Source organism: Pseudogymnoascus destructans (genome assembly GCF_001641265.1).
Source record: "Pseudogymnoascus destructans isolate 20631-21 unplaced genomic scaffold scaffold_25, whole genome shotgun sequence".
Lineage (NCBI taxonomy): Eukaryota > Fungi > Ascomycota > Leotiomycetes > Thelebolales > Thelebolaceae > Pseudogymnoascus > Pseudogymnoascus destructans.
The window spans coordinates 522,860-546,468 of record NW_020167544.1 but is presented as its reverse complement, the minus strand read 5'-3'; the positions used below and the strand labels follow the sequence as shown (position 1 = coordinate 546,468).

General features: G+C 48.2%; 5 protein-coding genes across 5 annotated transcripts; 1 reads left to right on the top strand and 4 right to left on the bottom strand.

Moving 5' to 3' along the window:
* Nucleotides 1-1,322: 1,322 nt before the first annotated feature.
* VC83_08258 (uncharacterized protein) lies at nucleotides 1,323-1,481 on the bottom strand (the record flags this gene model as incomplete). The annotated part of the gene is made up of 1 exon (XM_024471813.1): nucleotides 1,323-1,481. A coding segment is annotated over one exon (159 nt), but the record flags the coding sequence as incomplete, so codon positions are not given.
* A 12,242-nt stretch (nucleotides 1,482-13,723) lies between these two features.
* VC83_08257 (uncharacterized protein) lies at nucleotides 13,724-15,238 on the top strand (the record flags this gene model as incomplete). Its single annotated transcript, XM_024471812.1, has 1 exon — nucleotides 13,724-15,238. One exon carries the CDS (start codon nucleotides 13,724-13,726, stop codon nucleotides 15,236-15,238), a length of 1,515 nt encoding a protein of 504 aa, XP_024320650.1.
* A 365-nt stretch (nucleotides 15,239-15,603) lies between these two features.
* On the bottom strand, nucleotides 15,604-16,395 carry BEA3 (ABC transporter bea3; the record flags this gene model as incomplete). Its single annotated transcript, XM_024471811.1, has 1 exon — nucleotides 15,604-16,395. The coding sequence occupies one exon, from the start codon at nucleotides 16,393-16,395 to the stop codon at nucleotides 15,604-15,606; it is 792 nt and encodes a 263-aa protein (XP_024320649.1).
* Nucleotides 16,396-17,283: 888 nt separating this feature from the next.
* On the bottom strand, nucleotides 17,284-19,821 carry VC83_08255 (uncharacterized protein; the record flags this gene model as incomplete). Its single annotated transcript, XM_024471810.1, has 7 exons — nucleotides 17,284-17,868; nucleotides 17,914-18,538; nucleotides 18,584-19,185; nucleotides 19,235-19,289; nucleotides 19,341-19,456; nucleotides 19,509-19,562; nucleotides 19,612-19,821. The coding sequence occupies 7 exons, from the start codon at nucleotides 19,819-19,821 to the stop codon at nucleotides 17,284-17,286; spliced, it is 2,247 nt and encodes a 748-aa protein (XP_024320648.1).
* A 788-nt stretch (nucleotides 19,822-20,609) lies between these two features.
* CCR4 (Glucose-repressible alcohol dehydrogenase transcriptional effector) lies at nucleotides 20,610-22,827 on the bottom strand (the record flags this gene model as incomplete). Its single annotated transcript, XM_024471809.1, has 2 exons — nucleotides 20,610-21,757; nucleotides 21,804-22,827. 2 exons carry the CDS (start codon nucleotides 22,825-22,827, stop codon nucleotides 20,610-20,612), a joined length of 2,172 nt encoding a protein of 723 aa, XP_024320647.1.
* Nucleotides 22,828-23,609: the final 782 nt, after the last annotated feature.

Sequence of the window (23,609 nt, the reverse complement as noted above, 5' to 3'; positions counted from 1 at the left end):
CAACACAGCATACATCTATCCCACCTACTTAAGTGATCAAGATAACACTAGCGGGTAAGGGGGATAGTGTTACGGCTCACCCTACCCTTAGCGTTAGGAAAGGGATTAGCTAGGAAGCTGCATATGGGAAGCCATAGTAATTGGTCAGAAGGAGAAGACAAACTCAGATATCACGTGATGGACCACGCAAGACCATAAGGGTCTAGCATAGGCCAGGACCATGATGGACCACGCAGGACCATGATGGTCTATGTAGGACCATAGGGGTCCTTCATGGGCCAGGACCATAATGGACCACAACGGTCCATCATACCATTAGGCACAACGCCACTATATAAGTAGATAGTTATTTCTTAGATAGGAGCTTCGTGCTCAACTTAATATAGTATTCTTTACAATACTATAACGTGTTACTTAGAAAGCCTTTATGTCTAATCCCCTGCCTCCTCTGTTAAGTCAATCTTACGCAAGAAACCTCTGTTTCTTCTATCATTTAGAAGTCAGCGTTACAATGAGTCGTCCTTAGTAATGTGAGTAATATAAGCCTATATCATATCTTCAATTTACCAACTATAAGCCTTTTTTAAAGGGCCAAAACAGCTAATATCAAGTGGTTGGAGTATATAGGAAGAATGAGCAGGCAGGTGGAGAGTTATAATATTGTGTTGTTTATAGTACTCCTTAAACTCATCTAAGTAGTGGCTCTTATGACCATTAAGGACTAAGAGGCAATAACCACTGACACTCTAGGGCTTTGTATGCTTCTCGAAATGCTAAATCTAATCCATGCCTCTCTTGTTTATAGTCTAGCCATTTTCAGTAACAGCAATTACCTAATCACTTAGAAATTCACTATTCTTAAACTAAGATACAAGGTGGTTTTTACCTATAACAATGATGAAGGGCAGCACTACCTAACCTTAAGAATTAACACTCTAGATTAGTATAACCCATTCCTAATTACTAGGCTATACCTTCTTTGCTTTTACCCACCTGTCTAAGCTTATACGCAGTTTCCTGATGCGTACTTGCCACGTGTTATTTTACCATACAAAATTTTAGTACTGTAAATCTATTAATAAGTTGTTTATAGTTCAAGTTTTGCCATACTAATATTTATATGGTAAAAGTTTAAACCTTAATATCTCTTGTAAAACAAAGCTAGTACTAGTAGCATTTATATATATATTAGATTATGAAATAAGGAATCATAGTCTAAGAGTATTAAGCTCTAGAGCCATTATTACAAAAGTTACTAAGGTTTAAAATATGGTCACATGACCTTGATTTTGGTTGGCACCATCTCAAGCCGCTCCGGATACCTCGGACCCAAGAACCGGGGATCCTGGTGAGGGCGTTATACCAGCGTCGCCCTCTGGCTGGTTGAAGGCGTTAAACCCTCCTCCAACCATGGCGACCGGCGCACCTTTTAAGATAACACCTATTATAAACCCAGTCTTATCAAAGTTGTAGATATCCATGTTGTTAATTCTATACTTTATAATTGTGTTCTATACAAGCTCAAACCAACTATAGATAACTTCTAGATCTTTACACTTAGCCCTCTAGTAATTGTATTTGTGCTAAAAGCATGTCTAGAGCTCTTTATAGCATTTGACAAAGTTTGAAGCCTAATGTGACCTAATGTGTAACGTCCTCCACAAGTGAGTGTCGCATACAAGTGAGTGTCGCACGCAATTGACAGATCATAACAAACTTTCTAACAACAACAACTATAGACTAGAAAATCAATTAAATTAATTATACACCTATTCTAACGTGGTTGTACACCGAGTCGTGAATGTCACCGAGTCGTGAAACTTTTTTATACCCACCACTGTAAGGTATAATTAAACAACCACAACATGTATTAAAACTAAAACTATTCAGAATCTGATGAGCTAAGTACTTCTATGACCTCCTGACAAGTTCGTGCATTATGGCCAGCCCCCCCGCAAGTGCCACAATGTCGTACACCTGGTTGCCCCTCATTCCTACCAACCCCTCCAGAGCGCTTCTCGCGATTTATTTGCTCCGTAACTGCCCTTTGGGACAAATCATCATGTGCATCCCCTACAGAAAGTGCACACCCTTGACAGACACGAGACTTTTTAGCCCTCCGGCGTTTGCTAAGAGCTTTGTTTGCTGCTCGAAGGGGTTCCAACATGCTTTCCCCCACGCGATTCAAGGATATAATTTGCCATATCCTCCACACTAGCAAGCCGAGGTGCATCCATATCCAATATATTTCGAATAATCACTTCCTCTTCTAGCTCAGTCAATTTAAGACTATTGGCTTTGGTTTCGCGTCGAGAAGGTCGGCCGGCCATTCTATCAGTAAGCGTAGAATAAGGCACTTTATATAGTATTGATGCAGACCTGCGATTAAGCGATTTACATGTTTGAAGAGCCTCAATAGCTAGAATGATTCGCGCTTCTTGGGTTTGGATTTCCATTGGTAGTTGTGGAGGAAACACGTGTTGAAGTTCGTAGGTAGCTAAGTAGGGAAAAGTTCACGACTCGGTGACATTCACGACTTGGTGTACAACCACGACTCGGTGTACAACCACGTTATAGTATCTTCGTAATCCCTTTGACATGTGCGAGCATTATGCCCAGTCTTACCACACATTCTGCAACGTCGTTGCTGTCTTTCAACCCCGCCACCCTGTCATAGTTCTTGAGATATCTGCTCTTCCACAGCTAGCTGAGCAATTACATCCTGCCCTTCTTGAATTGTAAGGCACCCTCCTTGTTGTATATGCTTTTTTTTTCACTTTTTGCGCTGACTTGCAACTTTATTTGCTTGTTGTAAGGCCTGAACTTCCGCCTTCATTAGAACAGCAGAATGCACCATTGTTTGAACACCTCTTAACAACTGGTCTAGCGCATTGTTAATAGGAGTTGGTGAGCTATTTTGATGGCATATAATGCGATCTTTAAGATGCATAGTTTGATGTAACGCTGACTTCTAAACGATAGAAGACACAGAGGTTCTCTTGCGTAAAGGTTTACTTATCAGAGGAGGCAGGGGATCAGACACAAAGGCTTCAAGTAACACGTTACTAGTATATAACAAATACTGTATTGAGTTGAGCACGAAGCTCCTATCTAAGGAAATACTATCTACTTATATAGTGGCGTCGTGCCTAGTGGACTCTTGGGAACTCACTCGAGTCCTCGGAGTCCTGGACTCTTAGGACTCTTCTCATCATCCTGCGAGTCCATCACGTGCCTAGTGGACTCCTGGGAACTCACTCGAGTCCTCGGAGTCCTGGACTCTTAGGACTCTTCTCATCATCCTGCGAGTCCGTCACGTGATACTTTCGGAACTACTATTCCCCGCTGCCCCTCCAGGTACCAGGGCCGGTCTCATGCGACCTCCCTCCTTCCTGTCCTGTAGTTGGCCAGCCTTCTTGTTCCGTCGTAACACTCGCTCCCTTCCCCTGGGCATTCGTCTCGAATCCTATAAGTACGTCCATGTCCCCGGGACTCTGCTGCTCCTCAGCAAGTCCTTCAACATGCAACATGCCTACTGACACTGCCCGCAAACTCCAGGAACGCAACGATCTTGTCCGTCGAATAAAGAACCACGGATACGAACTACCCGAAATGGATTCTTGCTCGAACTGCGTGAGGTGAAACATTACTTGCGTGTCGTCTCCAAATGATTCACGGCGGTGCGCCGAGTGCGTTCGTCGCAACTTGAAAGAAAAGTGTGACTGTATGGGTCCTGAGCATCCCGACTGGGTGAAGCTCGAACGGGAGGAGGATCGCCTGGATCGCGAAGAGGAAGAAACCCTTTCGAAGTTACTTCGTCTGCGGAAGCAGAAACGCCTCATCCGAACCCGTGGTAAAGATATGCTCCGGCGAGGTTTGAAAACCCTCGACGAGCTTGATGCGGCAGAGGAGGCCGAACGTGTGGCTGCTGAGAAGCGTGACGCTGTTGAGGCTGAGGAACAGGCAGTTAGCGCTGCCTCCTCATCTGTGACCGGGGCCCTCGCTTCCTCCGATCCACTGGCCTACTCCCCTGCATCTTGGGATCAATGGCTGGCGGATGGCGGCGTCGATATTCCTCCAGCAGTTCTTTGCTGATGTTCCTTGTTGGTTCCCACGAATTATCCGTAGGTTCGTAATTTTCCCATTTTATCAAAAACTCTTCTCGACGTCCTACTAACCTTCTGTCTAGGATCGCTTCGACCTCATATTCGATTATCTCATTCTCGGGTTGGAGTTCGGTGTCGGTCGCAATTGGGGTATTTCCTCTTGCTGGTTCCAGTAGTGAGACATGAAATACCGGGTGTAGTCTAGACTTCTTGGGTAGCTGCAGTCTGTAATTAACTGAGCTGACTTTGTTCAATATTTTGAATGGTCCCAATTTCTTGAAGTCCAACTTTGTGCTTGGTCGTTTCGTTTTGATATGTTTCCGGAGTAGGTATACTTTATCCCCCTCCTTGAAGGCAGGTTCCATACTGCGCTTCTTGTTTGCGTATGCGGCGGATCGTTCATTTAAGAATTGGATGTCCGTCGCAAGTTGTTCGTGGAACGATTTCAGTTGTTCCACCACGATCAGGGCTTGTTCAGCTCGTGATTCATCCGGTCTTGGTTGCCTATATGCTTCTGGCTGGTAGCCATAATTGGCAAAGAACGGTGAGACTTTCGTTGCTTCTGTCATCGCGCTGTTATATGCAAACTGTGCGATGGGTAAGATCTGAACCCAGTTATCCTGTTGATGATTGACATAGCTTCGCAGGTACTGTTCAAGGGTCTGATTTAATCTTTCTGTTTGGCCGTCTGTCTGGGGATGAAAAGCTGTTGACAGCTTATGATTTGTTCCCAGTAGCGCCATCAATGATTTCCAGAATTTCGAAGTAAAGAGCTTGTCTCTATCTGAGATGATTTCTTCTGGCATCCCATGATCGGCTAATATGACTCGAATAAAGGTATATGCGAGCGCCTCGGCATCGCTAGCTTCTAGATATGGTATAAACTTCCCATATTTCGTGAGTCTTTCCGTGATGACGAGGATAGAGTCATATTCTATTCCTGTTAACGGGTCCTTGGAGGGTGGAAGCTTGACGATGAAGTCCAAAGCTATTGATTTCCACGCTCCTTTTGGTACTGGTGTCGACTTGAGTTGTCCGTATGGCAGATGCCTATTGGATTTTGACTTGCTGCAAATGTCGCACTCTCTTACCACTGTCTCTACCTGCTTCCTCATACCTGGGAAGTAGTAGTGTCGGGTGATTCGTTCGAAGGTTCGTGTTACTCCCTGATGACCGTGTGCTGGTAACGAGTGTTGTTCTTGCACCAGCGGGCGTCTCATTTGACTTGGGACATACACTAACCCTTTGTATCGAATCAATCCTTGTTCGTCGATGGCGAAGTTGCCTTCGACTTTGGACAAGACTCGCTTGGCGCATTCGTCTGTTGCGTAAGCTTTCTTGAGTCTTTCCTCGAGTTCTGTATCTTCGATGACTGAGATCGTCGCTAGTAACTCATTGTACTGTATTCCTGCATCTGTTTTCTTCAGAATTGCTCTAGGTCTTTCTTCCTTTGGGCCGGCGTAGTCGGTCCGTCTGCTGAGAGCGTCTGCTCTTGCATTCTCGGAGCCCTTGCGATAGGTTATCGTGAAGTTGTAGGCTGCGAGGGTTTCTGCCCAGCGGACTTGTCTGCGGTTTAAAACCTTGGTCGTGGTGAAGTATATGAGGTTCTTGTGATCCGTCCATACCTGCACCGGGTAGGTGGGTCCCTCAAGATATACTCGCCACTGCTCAAAGGCAACGACAATAGCCAGTAGCTCCTTGTCGTGGATGTCGTAATTGAGTTCCGCGGGTGACAGTTTCCTAGAGTAGTACGCGATTGGTTTGAACTTACCGTTCTCGTCTGGTTGATTCAGACATGCTCCAATTGCGAAGTCAGAAGAGTCCGTTTCGAGGATGATCTTCTTTGCAGGGTCAAATGTAGCAAGGATAGGTGCTTCCGTGAACTTCGTCTTAAGTTCCTGGAAAGCAGCCTCTGCCTTGTCCGTCCATTTGAATTCGAGATCCTTTCTGGTAAGCTCCGTGAGTGGTTGAGCTACCTTGGAATATCCCGAGATGAATCTTCGGTAGAAGTTGGCGAAGCCTAGGAAGGCTTGCACTTCCTTGACCGTGGTCGGTGTTGGCCATTCCAACACTGCCGTTACTTTTGCTTGGTCCATCTTGATGCCGTGCGTTCCAATAATGTAACCCAAGAATTCGACTTGGTTTTTATGGAACTCGCACTTCTCTGGTTTGAGGAGTAAGCTGTACTCCTTTAGTTTCTTCAGGACGAGTTTGACATGTTTGACATGCTCCTCCTTGGTTGCTGAATACACCAGGACATCGTCTAGGTAGACAATGGTAAAGATGTCTAAGTATTCGTGCAAAGCATCATTCATCAGTCGTTGCATAGATGCGGGTGCGTTTGTTAGCCCAAAGGGCATGACTTGATACTCGAATAGGCCATAGCGGGTGCGGAATGCTGTTTTCCACTCTTCCCCAGCCTTGATTCGGATCAGGTTGTATGCTCCTCGCAGATCTAGCTTACTGAAGATCTTTGCTCCTTGAAATCTATCGTGTAGTTCGTTGATTAACGGCAGGGCATACCTGTCCTTGATTGTGATGTTGTTCAACGCTCGATAGTCCACACATAACCGTAGGGAGCCGTCTTTCTTTGGTACGAAAAGCACCGGACTTCCTGCTGGTGATGTGGATGGTCTGATGAATCCTTTCGCTAGGTTATCATCGATGTACTCCTTAAGTACCTTCAGCTCCTTTTCCGATAGCTGATATATTGGTCCAAACGGTGGACTCTTGTCTTTCTCTAGGGGTATCTCGTGATCCCATGGTTGGTGCTTAGGAAGCGCCTCGTTCTTAGGGCCTTCCTGGAATAATTGCTCGTATTCCTTGTACTCCACCGGTATACTCGTCGGTGAGGATGCCTGGGCTAGGTCATCGAGCTCGGAGGTTGCACATAACTCCTTCCGGCCCTGGGAGGGTTTCTCCCGTTGTCGCGTGTCCGTCCGTTGTTCACACGCGCACTGGCTCATCACAACTTTCTCGTTCCACCAGTCGATCTGGGGGTTGTGTTTCTTGAGCCATGGCACACCAAGGATGCACGCATGGTTGTCCATGTGCACGATGTCAAACTGAATCGTTTCCTTGTGCCCGTGTAGCATGACCATTTCCAATGGGACCGTTTCGTGGGTCACCATTCCTTCATTAGTCGAGATGGGCTCTCCATCTACGACCATTAACGGGTATGGTTCGGTTTTCAATTGCGTCTTGAAACCTTGCGTGTCTGCTACTTTCTTTGTCATAAAGTTGCCCGTCGCTCCTGAGTCAATCATTGCTCGGAGGTGTCGCTGTTGTATCTTAGCGACCACATATAGTTGCATGCTGCCCGTCGTGGCGCATAGCTGGTCTGTACTAGGCCTCTTCATGTCGCTCGCCGGTGGCCTACCGTCGAGGACTCCTAGTTTTTTGACTCGTCCGAGGAAGGATAGTATTCATCCGCTTCCAATGGTGGTCCTTGGGGAGATCGTTTCCCTCGCTCTTCTGCTTCGTCTAGCAGATGTGGGTATTTCTTGTATACCTGTTCGCTTTTGATAGGCAAGTCTCCTTCAGACTGGCTTCGCCTGAGGGCGTGAACTTGCTCTGCGTCTCTGAAGTGTATCCTGGGCGAGGATCGGGGAAACAACTGATTCTGGTGTTTCTTTTTCCAGTGAAGCTTGCAGTCATCTTCGCTGCAATACTCCCAGTAGACATACGCGTGCCAGGGATGATCAGTCTCTGTTGCGTCTGTCGTTGATAGTTCCCGCTGTCCTCTCACCCATGCACTATCTTCCCTCGGAGGCGTGGAGAACGTGTCTAGTTGCTCCATGGCTCTCCTTTCGATGCGTGGAGTGGGTCTCGCATTTTCCCGTCGGAGCATATCTCTGGCTTTCTCGTCGTACTTCTTCAGGGCTCTCCTGCGGTCCTGGTAGTAAAGTTCGACGCTTTTCATATACTTCAGTTTAGCCATATGCTCGACATCTTTCTCCAGTTCTTCCGCTTCTTGGGCTTCCAACTTAGCTACGTCTTGGGACGTGCCAAGCAGCCTGCGGGTATTCGTTAGCTGGTCGTAGTATCTCCAGAGGTCATCCTTGCAGTCGTCCACCTTGCACTTTAACGGAAGTCCCTGTAACAGGTTCCCGTAGAGGTCTTTAAGCATGGGGATTTTCCTCTGGCCATTGGGCTTGTCTCGTTCGGCCCTAATCTTCGCGTGGGCGTGTTTTGCCATGCGTCTTACTACGTTCTTGCACCGTGGACTCATTGGTTCCGTAGGTGCGAGTTCATCGAAGGTCTCCTGTTCCGAGACGGTGAACGATTCCGCCTCCGACCCTTCATCTGAGCTCTCGTCTTCTGGGGTGCTTTCGCCGTTTATTCCCCAGTCCTGTTTGCTCACAAACGTTGCGTTCAACTGTCCTGTCCAGGTGGCATTGAGTTGTTTGCCAACTTTGCGTCCGCCGTTCCCTTTCTTTGGCTGTCTGCAGTCTCGGGCCATGTGGCCTGGCTTGTCGCAGTTAAAACAGAGTCGTTCCTTGAATTGTCTGTCTTTCTTAGGGTCACGGGGTCGTCCAGGTTTGAACGTGGCATCGAGTTCCATTGGGTCCGCCCAACGGTTGTCTCGCGGGTGTTGATCCCGTCGTCTGCCCTCGTTTCCCCGGTAGGGGTAACTTTTCTTGGGCTTGTCATAGGTCCGACGTTCCTTCTGGAATTCGTATAGTCGATTGTCGATTCGGACCGTATGTTCGATTAGCGCTACCATGTCCGTTGGTTGTTGTTCCAAACGGGCAAGTTCCATACGTATATGGCTCTTCAGCCCACGTCGGTAGTGGCTGATGAGTGCGCTGGCGTCCCATCCTGTCTGATTGCCGTATCTCTGGAATTCTGTGGAGTATGTGAGGGCGCTGCCAGTCTGCTTAAGTGCAAACAGATGGTCTTCTGCGGTCTTAATCTCATCGATGTCTCCGAACATGCGTCGGATTTCCTTACAGAATCCATTCCAGCTGCCAAACATAGTCTGCGTAGTTGTCATGCTTCCATTGGTACTTTCATATTTGAAATAGTCCTTGAGGAATGGTTCGATCCATCGCAGGGCTTCCCCCCTAAGGTAGGACGCAGTCCACAGGGCATAGCTCTCCTGGGTGGGAAACTTCTCGTCGTTGAAGTGCTGGTACAGTTCGACCTGTAGCAAAAACACCTCAAGTTCCTTTCGGTTGCCGGAGTAAGTGTCGGGCAACTTGACGCGTAGAGTTTCCTTGAGTTCGTTGACGGTGGGTGCATCGGGCATCTCTTCATTCTCAGGCTTAGACCTCTGAGACGAAGTTGGCGTGGTGGGGGTTTTCCCCTTCGAACTGACGACAGACATGTTGCTTTGTGTGTAAGCCGGTACCTCGTAGAAGTGGTGCTCAAAGTGTAACGCTGACTTCTAAACGATAGAAGACACAGAGGTTCTCTTGCGTAAAGGTTTACTTATCAGAGGAGGCAGGGGATCAGACACAAAGGCTTCAAGTAACACGTTACTAGTATATAACAAATACTGTATTGAGTTGAGCACGAAGCTCCTATCTAAGGAAATACTATCTACTTATATAGTGGCGTCGTGCCTAGTGGACTCTTGGGAACTCACTCGAGTCCTTGGAGTCCTGGACTCTTAGGACTCTTCTCATCATCCTGCGAGTCCATCACGTGCCTAGTGGACTCCTGGGAACTCACTCGAGTCCTCGGAGTCCTGGACTCTTAGGACTCTTCTCATCATCCTGCGAGTCCGTCACGTGATACTTTCGGAACTACTATTCCCCGCTGCCCCTCCAGGTACCAGGGCCGGTCTCATGCGACCTCCCTCCTTCCTGTCCTGTAGTTGGCCAGCCTTCTTGTTCCGTCGTAACATTTGACTTGCTAGCTCTATTAGATTGTGTGGTGTTTTAGGTTCCCATGAAGCATCCTCAAAGGTTGGTGGTGTTAAAGGCCGTAGTTGAATGTCAAGTTGTGACAACACAACATCAGGACAAAATGGAACTAGCCCTGTAGCTCGAAAACTACTGCAGATGTTCTGCTTTGTGATTGCGTCTGTGAAAGCCTGCTTAAAGGCAGGAAGAAACTCAACTTTCGTAACATGGTTTATATGAGTCCGGATTAAGCTCTCAACTTGCCGTCCATATGCCTTCTTAAGTGGTCCAAAGCAACTAACATCAAGCGGTTGAAGTAGATGAGATGAGTGTGGAGGCATATAAAGCAATATTATACCATTCTCCTTACAATATTGCTCAAACGGTAGAGAATAGTGACTCTCATGGCCATCTAGAATAACAGGCGATGTGCACCAACTGTACGATGTTTTAATGAAAATGTTGGATCCATTGAAATCCAAGTTCATTTGTCATCCATCCATTCTCACTTACTGCGAGAATCCAATCTTGTGGTATATCTTCATCATACCATGTTGAGAGATGGTTCTTCCCACTCATAATAATGAATGGTGGGATTGACCATCCTTGCACGTTAATCCCTTGAATTACTGTTGCCCACTGTCTGTTTCCAGGTTGAATTGCTTTAGGTCAATTCTGCCGTTCAGAGTTTGTAACAACCATTGCTGTTGTAATAATGCCCATTTGAAAACCCGTCTCATCAAAGTTGTAGATGTCTGCATCAGTAATTCCATACTTTGCAGTAGTGTTTTGTACAAGTGTAAACCATGCTTTTATGAGCTCTGCATCTTCACATAGAGCTCTCTTATAGTCGTATTTGTGATTAAACTTTGTTTTAAGCTCAACATGGCGTTTAACAAAGTTGGAAGCCCAATTAACTCCAACCTTGCCCACACCTCGAGATGCGAGTAATTGATTGTCCATATCTTTAACAGCACGAAGCCTAGGCGAAAACCCCTGTGAATCTAGGTCGAGGATATGTTGAATAACAACTGATTCTTCCAAGCAAGTGAGTTTTTGAGTTTTTGGTGTAATGTCGCGTCGTGGGCGTATTCCCTTTAGGCGCCTCTCAAGTAGCTTAGGACAGACATTTGAGGCCTTTGCAGCTGCCCTAATGCTATTAAATTGGCGTAATCTAATAGCTTCGATAGCAATATATATTCTACCTTCAAGATTAGTTGATGGAATATCAACTTGTTGAGGCATCTTGCAGTACACATAAGGAGCGCGTTGTGTTCGTCGCGTGCGACACTCACTTGTATGCGACACTCGCTTGTGGAGGACGTTAATGCATCATGTGTTAGCATCAATAACGTACATGTACCGCGAAAGCCCTAGATAAGTGAAAGCCTCACTTAGATGTAGTCAATTTGCTATATCTTTAACAATATAGAGCTAAGGAGAAATTCCTTTAGCAGCTAGGTTGAGTATATGTTAAACAAGGACTAATTTAGGTTACTTAATTTCTATAAGTTAACTTAGATATCATGTTGTGAAGATACACCTTATAAATGGTGACATAGCTTATAGTAGTCTACAGAATAGATCCTACTTGCAACTTAAAGGGGTAACTTTAGGTCGCTTTGCATAACGTGCATGTATAACGAAAGTGCCAAACAAGCAAAAGTGCCAAAATATCGCGACTACCCCATAAGAATTGTGATAAATCCACCACAACAATATAAATTAATTAAAACTACTCGGAGTCCTCTTCCTCAGACCTGTCTATTACAATCTGACAAGTGCGCGCATTGTGTCCAGTCTCACCACACTTGCCACAGCGACGTGCATGGGTTTCTTCCCTTGGCTTCCGACCACTACTTGCCCTTATTTCTTGCTCTACTTGCTGCACAACGTCCCTCTCGTCCTGTAGCTCCTGTGCTACCTGTTGACTAAGTGATCCTCCTTGCTGTAGTCGTGTTTTTTTAGCTCTCCGGCGCTTGCTTAGCACTTCATTTGCCTGTCGCAGGTTTTGGTTCTCTGCTTTTAACAATGCTAATTGATGCATTATTTGCGATGCACCCTTTGTAAACTGGTCAACAGCTGCATAGATTGAGGTTGGAGAGCTATTTTGATGATGCGCAATTCGTTTTTTAATGAAAGTAGACTGTGATACAGCTTCAGTTGGGTTATTTGGTGTCTGAGAAACCCATGGTTGAGCGGTGTTTGGGCGAGAGGTTGGAGGTGTTGGCGTCTTAAACCTAAGGTCAAGTGTAGATATTACACTCTCAGGGCTAAATGGAAGAAGCCCAGCACCTCGGAACCCTCCCTGAATATTGCTTTCTGTCATTGCAATGTTAAATGCAGCATGGAAGGCAGGAAAGAAGTCATCCTTAGTAATGTGAATAATATGAGCCCGCATCATATCTTCAATTTGCCGACCGTAAGCTCTCTTTAATGGGCCAAAACAGCCAACATCAAGTGGTTGGAGTATATGGGAAGAGTGAGCAGGCATACAAAGCGTAATAATGTTGTGTTCTTTGCAGTACTCCTCATTGTCTGAGTGGTGGCTCTCATGACCATCAAGGACTAACAAGCGATAACCACCAACACTCCGGGGCTTTGTGTGCTTCTCAAAATGCTGAATCCAATCCATACCTCTCTCGTTTGTAGTCCAGCCATTTGCAGTAACAGCGATTACCCAATCTGCTGGAAATCCGCTATTCTCATACAAAGATGCAAGGTGGTTTTTACCTGCCACAATGACAAATGGCGGCACTGCCCAACCTTGAGAACTAACACCTTGGATTACTGTAACCCATTCCCGATTGCCAGGCTGCACCTTTTTTGCCTTTGCCCGCCCATCTGAGCTCGTTACTACCATTGCGCTTGAGATGACGCCCATCATAAACCCAGTCTCATCAAAGTTGTAGATATCTGCATTGTTGATGCCATACTTTAGAATTGTGTTCCATACAAGCTCAAACCAGCCACGAATGACTTCTGGATCTTCGCACTTAGCCCTCTGGTAGTCATATTTTCGCTGGAAGCGTGTCCGGAGCTCTACATGGCGCTTAACAAAGTTTGAAGCCCAACGTGACCCGACGCGTGGCGCGTCGCGTGTTGCAAGTAGTCGATTTGCCATATCTTCAACAATAGACAACTGAGGAGGGAACCCTTTAGCAGCTAAATCAAGTATATACTCAACAAGAACTGATTCCTCTAGGTTACTTAATTTCCGTAAGTTGGCTTGGATATCGCGTCGTGAAGGTACGCCTTGTAAACGGTGACGTAGCTTGCGGTGGTCTACGGAATAGATCCTAGCTGCAACTCGAAGGCGCAAATTTGGGTCGCTTTGCATAGCTTGGATAGCTAGCACTAATTTGCTTTCATCATTTTTATGGCGCATGTTTTGTTGTGGAGGAATTTAACATTTAGTTGGGGGGGTTGGTCACCGCATGATTTTGGCACTTTCGCTTGTTTGGCACTTTCGTTATACATGCACGTTAAATTACTATGTGTAGGAATGTTCGAGGTTTTGGTAAAGAGTAGCGGTGAACATATGCAAGTTGAGAGGACGCACTTGCTTCCTCTCGTAAGCGAGTGGACGCACTCGCTTCCCCCCACGATTATGTGTTTAACAATCCCTAAAAACGATATCCATCATCACGTGGAACCATCGGGGCGACGTCGGGCCGCTAGAGCTGCCATGACGAACTTTGTTGCTTGCTTATTCTGCGTCAGGCGCATGGCGATACCCTCCCAGCCGATCAATTGCATATCCCACCCATGAAGAACCACAAACTCACGGTCGAGAAGATCGCGGCCAGCGTGCAAGGCTACTTCAAGCAACGCGCTCCGTTCCGAATCAATCATGGCTCAACAAACAGCACCCGCCAGGCGTTCCAACGCCAGAACACGGTCGACATCAACGCTCTCTCCCGGGTCCTAAAGGTTGACTCCAAAACACGAACTGCCCTGATCGAACCAAACGTGCCAATGGACCGCCTCGTCGAAGCTACAATGAAACATGGTCTAATCCCTCCAGTAGTCATGGAATTCCCCGGGATTACTGCTGGAGGTGGCTTTGCAGGAACCGGGGGCGAGAGCAGCTCTTTCAAGTATGGATATTTCAACGAAACCGTTAATTCGGTGGAGGTCGTACTTGGGAATGGAGAAGTTGTGACTGCTTCGGAAAAGGAGAACGCCGACCTCTTCCATGGAGCCTCGGGTGCAGTGGGAAGCCTGGGCATATCAACTCTGCTTGAGCTACAGCTCATTCAGGCAAAGAAATACGTCAAGGCAACTTACCACACAGTGAAATCCGTCCCCGAAGCTGTGAAGAAGGTGAGGGAGGAAACGGAGAATGCAGAACTTGATTATGTGGATGGCATTCTCTTCTCTATGGACCACGGCGCGATTGTCACCGGCACGATGACAGACGAACTCCCAGCTAATGCTCACGTACAAACTTTCAGCGACGCGAAGGATCCTTGGTTTTACTTGCACGTGCAAGACAAAACGAAGGGCGTCACAGAATACACAGAATATATCCCATTGGCCGAGTATCTGTTCCGATATGATCGCGGGGGCTTTTGGGTTGCCGCGTCTGCATTTAAGTATTTCCGATTCCCGTTCAACTGGCTCTCTCGCTGGTGGCTTGACGACTTCCTGCACACGAGGATGCTGTACAAAGCTCTTCACGCTAGCGGACAATCCAGGAACTATGTCATCCAAGATCTTGCCCTTCCATATTCTACAGCGGAACAATTCATAAACTATACAGCTGACTCGTTCAAAATCTGGCCCTTGTGGCTATGCCCGTTAAAGCAAACTCGCCTTCCAACGCTCCACCCCCATAACCCCGAGATGGAAGCCGATGGCAAAACATTAAAACCAATGCTTAATGTTGGCCTCTGGGGATTTGGCCCTGCACAGCGGGACGAATTTGTCGCCAAGAACCACGAGCTGGAGCACAAGCTTTGTGACTTTGGAGGCATGAAGTGGCACTATGCCCACACGTACTACGAGGAGAACGAGTTCTGGAAGATGTTCGATCGCAAGTGGTATGACGGCCTACGGAAGAAATACCATGGCGAGTCGCTACCCAGTGTCTGGCACAAGGTTAAGGTTGATCCCGACGACGCGAAGAAGGCAGATAATAGCTCTTGGGGCACATGGGCGCTCCAGTTCTGGCCTCTTGGTGGGATTTGGGGACTCCGCAAATCCATCGAAAGTCGCGAATATCTCATTGCAAGGAACTCGACCTGGAAATCAAAGAAGGGTTCAGGGGAGGGTAGATGATATTAAGGGCGTGCCAATGCAGGCAGTTGCAGCTTCGAGGGCGTGCTGCACCTCTCTAGAAGGCTGGGAAACCCCTCTTCGCCTCAAGGTTGGAAACTAACACCGGGTTAATGTTCAATTGTATATAGATAGTTCAACTCAACAAGCAAGATGAATTCTTTGTAAATATATATTATGAAGTTGTTGTTGAGTTATTATCTTGTAAATTAATTTCTCAATTTTAGGTGGGAAATTACTGATCGCTTCGCTTGTGAAATACGTTATAGAATTTTATACACTGCTATACTGAAAAATACGGATTTTGCATCTACTGAGTGGCAGTGTCCGTCTCATACCCCCCCCATATCCAATACAAACTCACCGCCCTACCTATCCAAGGCCTGGCTCTGACACATCTGGTAGTACACACCCTTCTTGCCCAACAGTTCCGCATGACTTCCCTTCTCAAGTACTCTTGCGCCACCGGCACCACCCCCAAGCACAAAGATCACGTCCGCATTCTGAATCGTCGCTAGACGATGCGCGACGACGACCATAGTCCTACCCTTACCCGCCTTCTCAAACGCAGCCTGGATCAACTTCTCGGACTTGCTGTCGAGACTAGACGTCGCTTCATCCAACAACAAGACCTGGGGATTACGGACAAGGGCGCGAGCGATTGAGATGCGCTGCTTCTGTCCACCAGACAGCGCGACTCCTTTACTGCCAATGTCAGTGCCGTACCCGTCAGGAAGCGACTCGATGAAGTCGTGGATCTCGGCCTCGCGGCAAGCTTTGAAAACCTCTTCGTCTGTTGCATCGTCCACCCCGAGACGGATATTCTCTTTAATGGTCCCCTGGAAGAGAGTTGCCTCCTGCGCAACAAGGGACATTATTTTGCGGTACTCCTTGACATTCAGCTCCGTCACGTCCTGCCCATCGATCAATATGGTTCCTCCTTGGACTTGATAAAACTGTTCTAGCAGCGAGATAATCGTGCTCTTTCCACACCCTGATGGCCCCACCAGTGCCGCAAATTGGCCCTTCTTGATGGTCAGGTTGAGACTTTCGAATATCGGCAAGTCTCTTGTCGGGTATGTGTATTGCACATCCTTGAACTGGATCTCGACTCCACCCCTCTGCCTCGAAGGATTTCCCAGAGTCGCCAGTTCTGGCATCTCTCAGCTTGAGAATTCGATTGGCAGCAGCGGTCGCCTGTGCTACATTTGGGCCAAAACTCATCCATTGTCCGGCCGCCTCGGCACCCTGGATAACAGCTGTATAAATGATAATGAGCTGTTTAATGTCATACTCCCCGCTCACTTGTAGTCGTCCTCCATACCAAAAGGTTAACGCCATGCAGAGCATATTTATACTATCGCTCAGAGCGAATACTAGAGTGCTGTATCGGGACTTCATTCTGCTCTGGTAGAGGTGGTGATCTAGCAGGTCTTCATAACGCTGGCATATTTTGTCTTCGAGGGTAAGGCTTGCCACGGTTCTGACGGCTCCGAATGCCTCCGAGGCGAACTTCGAACTCTCCGCAAAGACATCAGCGTTCAACGTCTCGAATTGGATCTCATACCTGACACGGTAGAAGCCGTCAGTGAAGGTTAGTGGGAGTGCAGCAACCAGCGACACAAGAGCCAGTTTCCATCCGATGGCCAAGGATAATATGACACAGGCCGTCAGGGAGGATATAGCGATATAAACAAAGCCCATGTTCGTGCCCATTAATTCTTGCAGCTGGGTTGGGTCAGAAGACAGTCGAGCCACGAGAGTTCCTGTCGAATTATCCTCTTGATCAAAAAACTTGATCGGCTTGTGCACAACGCCCTCAAAGTATTGCTGGCGATATGTATTTGCAACATGCACAGATAGGGAATTGGCACACCAGCCCATAACGAAGTACGATACCCCAACACCTATCGCAAGGTAAACAAACGCCAATGCCCACGTCTGACTAGCACTTGACATTCCCTGGGCGTCGTCGGGCCGGTAATCGCTAAAGACTGAAATAACGTTCGCCATGAGGAATGCCGTGACGGGAACGGCGGCTACAAAGGTCAGCTCCATACGCCAAGGTGCGATTTCTTACCTCCTCCACCCAGTGACCCCAGTATCGTCAGAAACAACCAAGGCAAATGTCTTCTGTTTTCGAAAAGCAACACCCCAAAACTCCGAAAGACATCTTTCCGCACATAAGTATCGACCTTTGTTTCGACGGCAATCTTTTCCGACACCTCTGTTGCCTCTAGAGAGGCGGTAGAATCTTCTTCAATCCCCCACTCCTTGGTGCTGCCCATTATGATCTGCTGTGCGTGTACGAGGTTATGGTATACACCGTCCTCATCCTTGACAAGTTCTTCGTGTGAGCCTTGCTCGACCACCTTTCCTTTCGCAACAACTATGATCTTGTCGGCCTTTTTGATGGTTGAAATTCGATGGGCAATTGTAATCGTAGTTCGGTCTTTAGCTACTCTGTCAAGCGCAGCCTGGACAATTCGCTCTCCGCGAACATCGATGGAACTGGTGGCCTCGTCAAAGATCAAGATCTGGGGGCGTTTCACGATTGCTCGCGCGATGGCAAGTCGTTGCCGTTGGCCACCACTGAGCTTCATCCCACTCTCGCCAACCTGTGTGTCATAGCCCTGATTATGTTAGCGAAAGTCGACATGTAATAACAAAGATCTTACAAGAGGTAGCCTGGTAATATACTCGTCGGCAAACGACTCTTCACACGCCTCCTTTACTCGATCTCTTTTGATCGATTCCTCTGCGTCTTCCCACTCGGTACCGACCAACCCGTATGCGACGTTGGCAAATATTGAATCATTGAAGATAAACGGCTCCTGTTGAACAAGGCCAATCTGAGATCTCCAGTACTTCAAGTTTATATCGTCTAGGGTATGGTTGGCCATCTTGATGGCTCCGCCAAGCTGAACATTTTCGGATTTTTCAGATTCCTTGGCTCCCACTTCTGGCGTGAGATTATACCATCTCTCAATGAGGCCAACGATGGTTGATTTCCCAGATCCAGATGGCCCCACAATGGCTGTGAGCTTGCTCTTTTCAAATACGGCATTAAAGTCGTCAAGAACCTTGACATGCGGCCGTGTCGGATATGCGAATGTTACATTTTCAAACTTGATGTCATCAGGGGTCAAGAAATCCGGATCGCTCAGTCCATCCCGCCACAGTGTTGGCTTGTCGATGATCGCAAAAAAATCTGCGGCCGCCGCAGCCGACTTCGTGGCAGCATTCAACGGTGCAATGACGCTTCCAAGTGACATGACAGATATCAAGACACTCATAAGGACACTGCGATAGTCAGTTATATGTTCCACGAGTATCCAGAATACTCACATTAGGATTGTGCCCACACTATCTATGTGCCCATCGTTATACAACTTCACACCATACCAAAACGTCAGGGCGTAGTCGGCAAAGACGCAGAGAAAGGTTGGACCAAGTTGGGCACCAAGGAGAGGCGACTGCCTCAGTCCCCGTTTCCTTGCTTCGCCGACCCAGTAGCCGTGTTTTTTTGCAACGCGCTCCTCAGCACCACAGGCAACAATCATTCGAACCGCTCCGATGGCTTCGCTAGCAATAGACGTAGCCTTGCCGTTTGCGTAGTCGACTGCTTTCTGAGACTTTAGCCACACGGGGATGACGAAGCCAAATAAGACAATAATACCAAGCAAAACGGAACTTGTCACCAAAGTCAGTTGCCACGAATGCTTGAATGCGACGATGAAGGCGCTCAGAATCATTGCGGAGAATTGCAAGAGGGTCCCAAGCTTGTCCGTGATTCCGATCTGGAGGGTATTGGCGCCACCAGTAATCGTTTGGGCAGCCGATCCTGCTGGCAACTTATCCAGTTCCGATATTGACTGCTTGAACAAGGTGCGGAGATAGTCCAGCCTGATGGCAGCTGAGAGCCGCGTCCCGACGAATCTAAAACTAAACTGAAAAGTATCAGAATGCAACTCAAAGGGGAGGGCAAGGCATAGCAACCATGGAAATATAAACGAGCACAAATTTCCCTATGAAGAGATAGACAATGTACAATCTAAGAGCCGTTAGCAGTAGGCAACCTTGTGATCCAGCGTTAAGAACTTACGCATTCTTGTTGATCGCCCCAGCCGACACTTTGCTCATGGTAGCACTATTCATGCCTGCCGCGTTACTGAAGTCGCCAATCAGATTCCCAAAGACAATATTCATCAACGGCAAGGTCTGATTATTAGCCACATATCTTCACTGCAGAAGGTGTACCATCTGAACTTACGATTCCGGCCCCCACGATATTCTCTTGGGACTTTGTCTTCCTCGTTGCTGGAGCCTACACAGTTTGTCAGTGATGAGATAATCGGGGCTGACGTGGAACCTACAATGAAATGAGAAAACGAGGCATTGGTATGCTCGTCGTCCTTCTCATTCTTTAACGCGCTTTCAACCTCCGGCTCGGTTGCCTGAATGACGGCATCTTGACCTCCAGCTGGCGCACCAGGCGCAACAGCTGGCGTGACCGCCGGTGTGCCCTTTTCAACCGCGGAAGGCAGACCAGCGTCATGTGTCTCCAGCTCCTGGCACGATCCCATTTTGAAGGGTTGACGCGTAGGCCGTTGAGCACTTCACTTCACTATCAAGGCAGACAGCGCTGAATAGCGCAGGGTAATATTAGAATGCCAACCCGGAGTTTGGTGGTCTTCCGTCCAAGATGGTGGCTGTTTCTGAGCTGGGCGTCTCAGCCTTTTCACTTATACTCTAGCACTTCGACAACGCTGCTAGCGACATATCTACGCAAATTACAACTCACCACCACCCTCCTTCGTTCAGTAACCGAGCGTGCAATGTCCAATATCCAATATCCACATAAAATGTCAGCCAAGCTTCTACTATTTTCGTAGGCTGCCGCTTGTAACCCTCGTATCTCGTATACTTGTACCTAGTTTGCATGGAGGGTTTCGGAAGAACGGCCATCCGAGAGTGTTAATTTCATCGCCGACTCGCCACTCGCCGACTTACTTCTTCCCCAAAGCAGATTTGGGAGATTTGCACGTGGGCAGCAGCATATTGCGCCAGATGCGGAATAGTCGCCAAAGCCACCCTTTTTGCACGTGCCTCAATTGAAACTTGCCAAGTTCTTAAGAGATTATCATGCCACGTAGAGTCTCTCTCTCTCCAAAGGAGTCGTATAGTAAACACAGGAATGTTCCAGAATCGCATCGCCATAAAATCATTACAGTACGCGTACACATAACTCACATCATCATCTTCGAGGCTTATACGTTAATTCTACATCGACTGACCGCAAAAACGTCCACCAAACACCACCAAACTTAGTTCCTGAATATGATACCCACCGCGCACACCACACCCCTGACGCCTACCTATCCCCCTTCCTGTCTTTGCCCTGTTTCTTCAATGTAAACTCAGCCAACAAGCTCAAGTGGTCGCTCGGGAAGTGGTAGTTTGGGAAACCGGGCAGCCGCTTCAGATACTCGGGGTCGACTGGCCCCAGGAGGCTAGTAACTTCCAGCGCATTCGTCGAGTACCAGATGTAGTCCAGGATTCCAGTATATCCCGGTGTGTAGTTCGTGAACGCGAGCGCTTCGGGCGTGCCGTCCAGGTTTGCATACGCCGAGCGCAGGGAGAACGGATGCTGCATACCATCACGTGTAAAGTTTCCGTACTGGTAATCGCCCATTTCCCTGTGGTTTGGCTCAAGGGAGCCGTGCGCGAGCAGTTCGTAGACGGCCGACTCTGGCGTGGAGTTGAAGTCGCCGCAGACGAGCAGCGGCAGCTGGGTGTTGGTGTATTCCATCGACGGTGCTGGCTCGCCTTGGTCATCGTTGTCCATGCCATATGCCTTCTTGTCCTTGCAGGCTGGCCATCTGGCATATTTATCGGCCAGCTTTGTCACGTACTCCATGAGAATCGCCGTTTGGATGATCTTGACGTCGGAAAAGGCCAAGTCCCAGTAGATGTGCACGTTGACAACAACCACGCGCGCCCCGGTGAGTCTGTTTTCGAAGAATGTGACAACCGAGATGTTGTCTCTTGGCATGACACGGTTGAAAATGTCATGCTGGTTCTTCATATCAGGCCGGTTGATTGCGATGTTGGCAAAATCGATGAGCTGCTTGTCGAGCAGGATCCACTTGTTGCCTTTGTAAAAGGTGGCGCATCCATCAACCACCTTGGCGTCCTTCTCCGACATCGTCCTCGCTCTCGACTTCGGCCAGAATACGCCCTTGTAGCCGTTGTACGCCAGCTTCATGCTGAAGAACTCCTTGAAGCTGTCATTATCAACTTCCTGGAGAGTTATGAAGTCGGCGTCTGATGCTTGGACTTCTTGTAGGATCTGCTCCTTGCGGTAATCCCAGCTCAAGGCTTCCGACGGAGTATAGCCGTACATTTGCTCTGTAGCCATCTTGAAGCAGAGCGTATTGTACGAGAATACCTTGATATGCTCTTCAGACTCCAATGCTTCTTGGAGCTCTAGCATCACCCGTGGGGGTGGGGGCATGGGAACTGAGTTAATTAGCACAACCCAACACAGCATTGCAAAACAACTCACCAGGTGCAGTCTCTCTCAGGTGGAGGACCAGAGCCTTCGTGCCATTTTCCATAATCTCTCGCTTCAAGCCAATGTCCAGGGGATTCCCCTCTATTCCCAGCATCTCCAGATGATACAGCGAACCGAGCTCGTTTGGTAGCGTCCTGAGATCGTTGTCAAAGAGGAGAAGGTGCTTCAGGTAAACGCACATGCCAAGTTCTGGCGGCAAATCTGACAATTGGTTATTGGACGCGTCCAGGTACCTGAGCTGGCGTAGTTTTCCAATTGAGGCCGGGATGTGCGTGATCTTGTTTGACCCAATATAAAGCTCATTTAAAAAGGTATACGCAAACAGTGGAGGGGTCAGCACTTTTAGGCCTTGGCCGCTGATGTCCATATTGTGCCAATCTTGCCTCCTGATGGGGCCATCCTGGTTTGACGGCCGGCCTCTGTCCTCGGTATCCTCATTTGCTGCGGGTTCGGCAGGTATGCTCCGATTCTCGTGCCCCTTTGTCCTCGCATAGTAGTTCGGCGCATGCTGGTCGAGCATTATGTTATGTGCCCGCTCAGTCTCCTTGTATACCTTCAATTGCTCCGCCCAATGTTCGGTTATTTGTGTCTGCGCGCCTCTTTGGGGCGTGACGTGGCCAGTCTGGGTAGCTGGCGTAAAGTTTGGTGTAGAGTTGGATAGGACACCCGATGAATAGGTAGTATGGTGGGCCACATTTCCATTCGTGTGCGTATGATCTTGGTGGTGTTGTGTATGGGTTTGTTGGTGGGAAGTCTGGTGTTGGAAGTTGTACATTATGGGTAGACGGTTGGCCGTGGTCGGCCGGCCATGCTGGCCTGGCTGGTGGCCCTGGTTAAACATGCTGTACAGCCGTTCCGCTGAGGACTGTGTGGGCGATGGTGGGGATTGGTCGTCTGATATGAATGTGGCTCTGTTCGGCGGAGATGGGTTTCGCGTGTGCCTCGCAAGCTGATGTTGTGTATGGGGATAGTAGCTTCCTGCGCTCGCCTGCGGAAACCTGTAACCATCGGCCATCTAAATACGCCGCAGTCTAGGTGATTGTCGCGGGCAGCACTCAGCGTGCTTTTGATATGGGTGGTCGGGTGCGTCGTGTTCTTCTTTCCAGGCACATAGGTATTCGTATGGCAGTTGCGATAATGCAGAGAGATGTCGGTAGACCGTCTTAGATAGGTCTGTTCACGTAGGTGATATGCGAGTATCTGATGCCTGAGATTGGACGTTGGTTGAGGTCAATCGTGCGTCATGCTACACGTGGGGGTCAGCAAGGTTCGACGGCGCGCGCATACACCGGGAGATATAAGCTTCCACCAAGGCTCCCCAACGTGAGCCCCACTGATATCAAGGGATTCCAAACGCACCGTACTCAGATAGCATACTGCAGTCCAGGTGAACACAATCTGGCAGGCAACCTCTTGTCTCGGGGGTCTGTTGGTTTCTAGGTTCAGAGGACGTTGACTGTGGATGGGACGGCGGCCTGTCAATTGCAAGCTAGAGATCTACTCTATCGGGGATCTTACACGCGATCTGGAATAGCGCCACAATCACGGGACGAGCGAGGTTGGGCTGTGACCAGAAGCGAAGGTAAGTTAGGGAGAACCTCTCCCCGCACACATGGGAAATACGGAATCCTTAGGGATTTGTCAACTACTTCATTTCCCTAGATATTCCATACATATCCTTTTATAGGATCATAAAATATCGCGTCTCCTAACATATATATGTCCCCCATAACATCTCTATAAAATCTACCATCCCGCCTAAGCAAATCCCGTGTTTCATAACCGCCACAGTCCGCT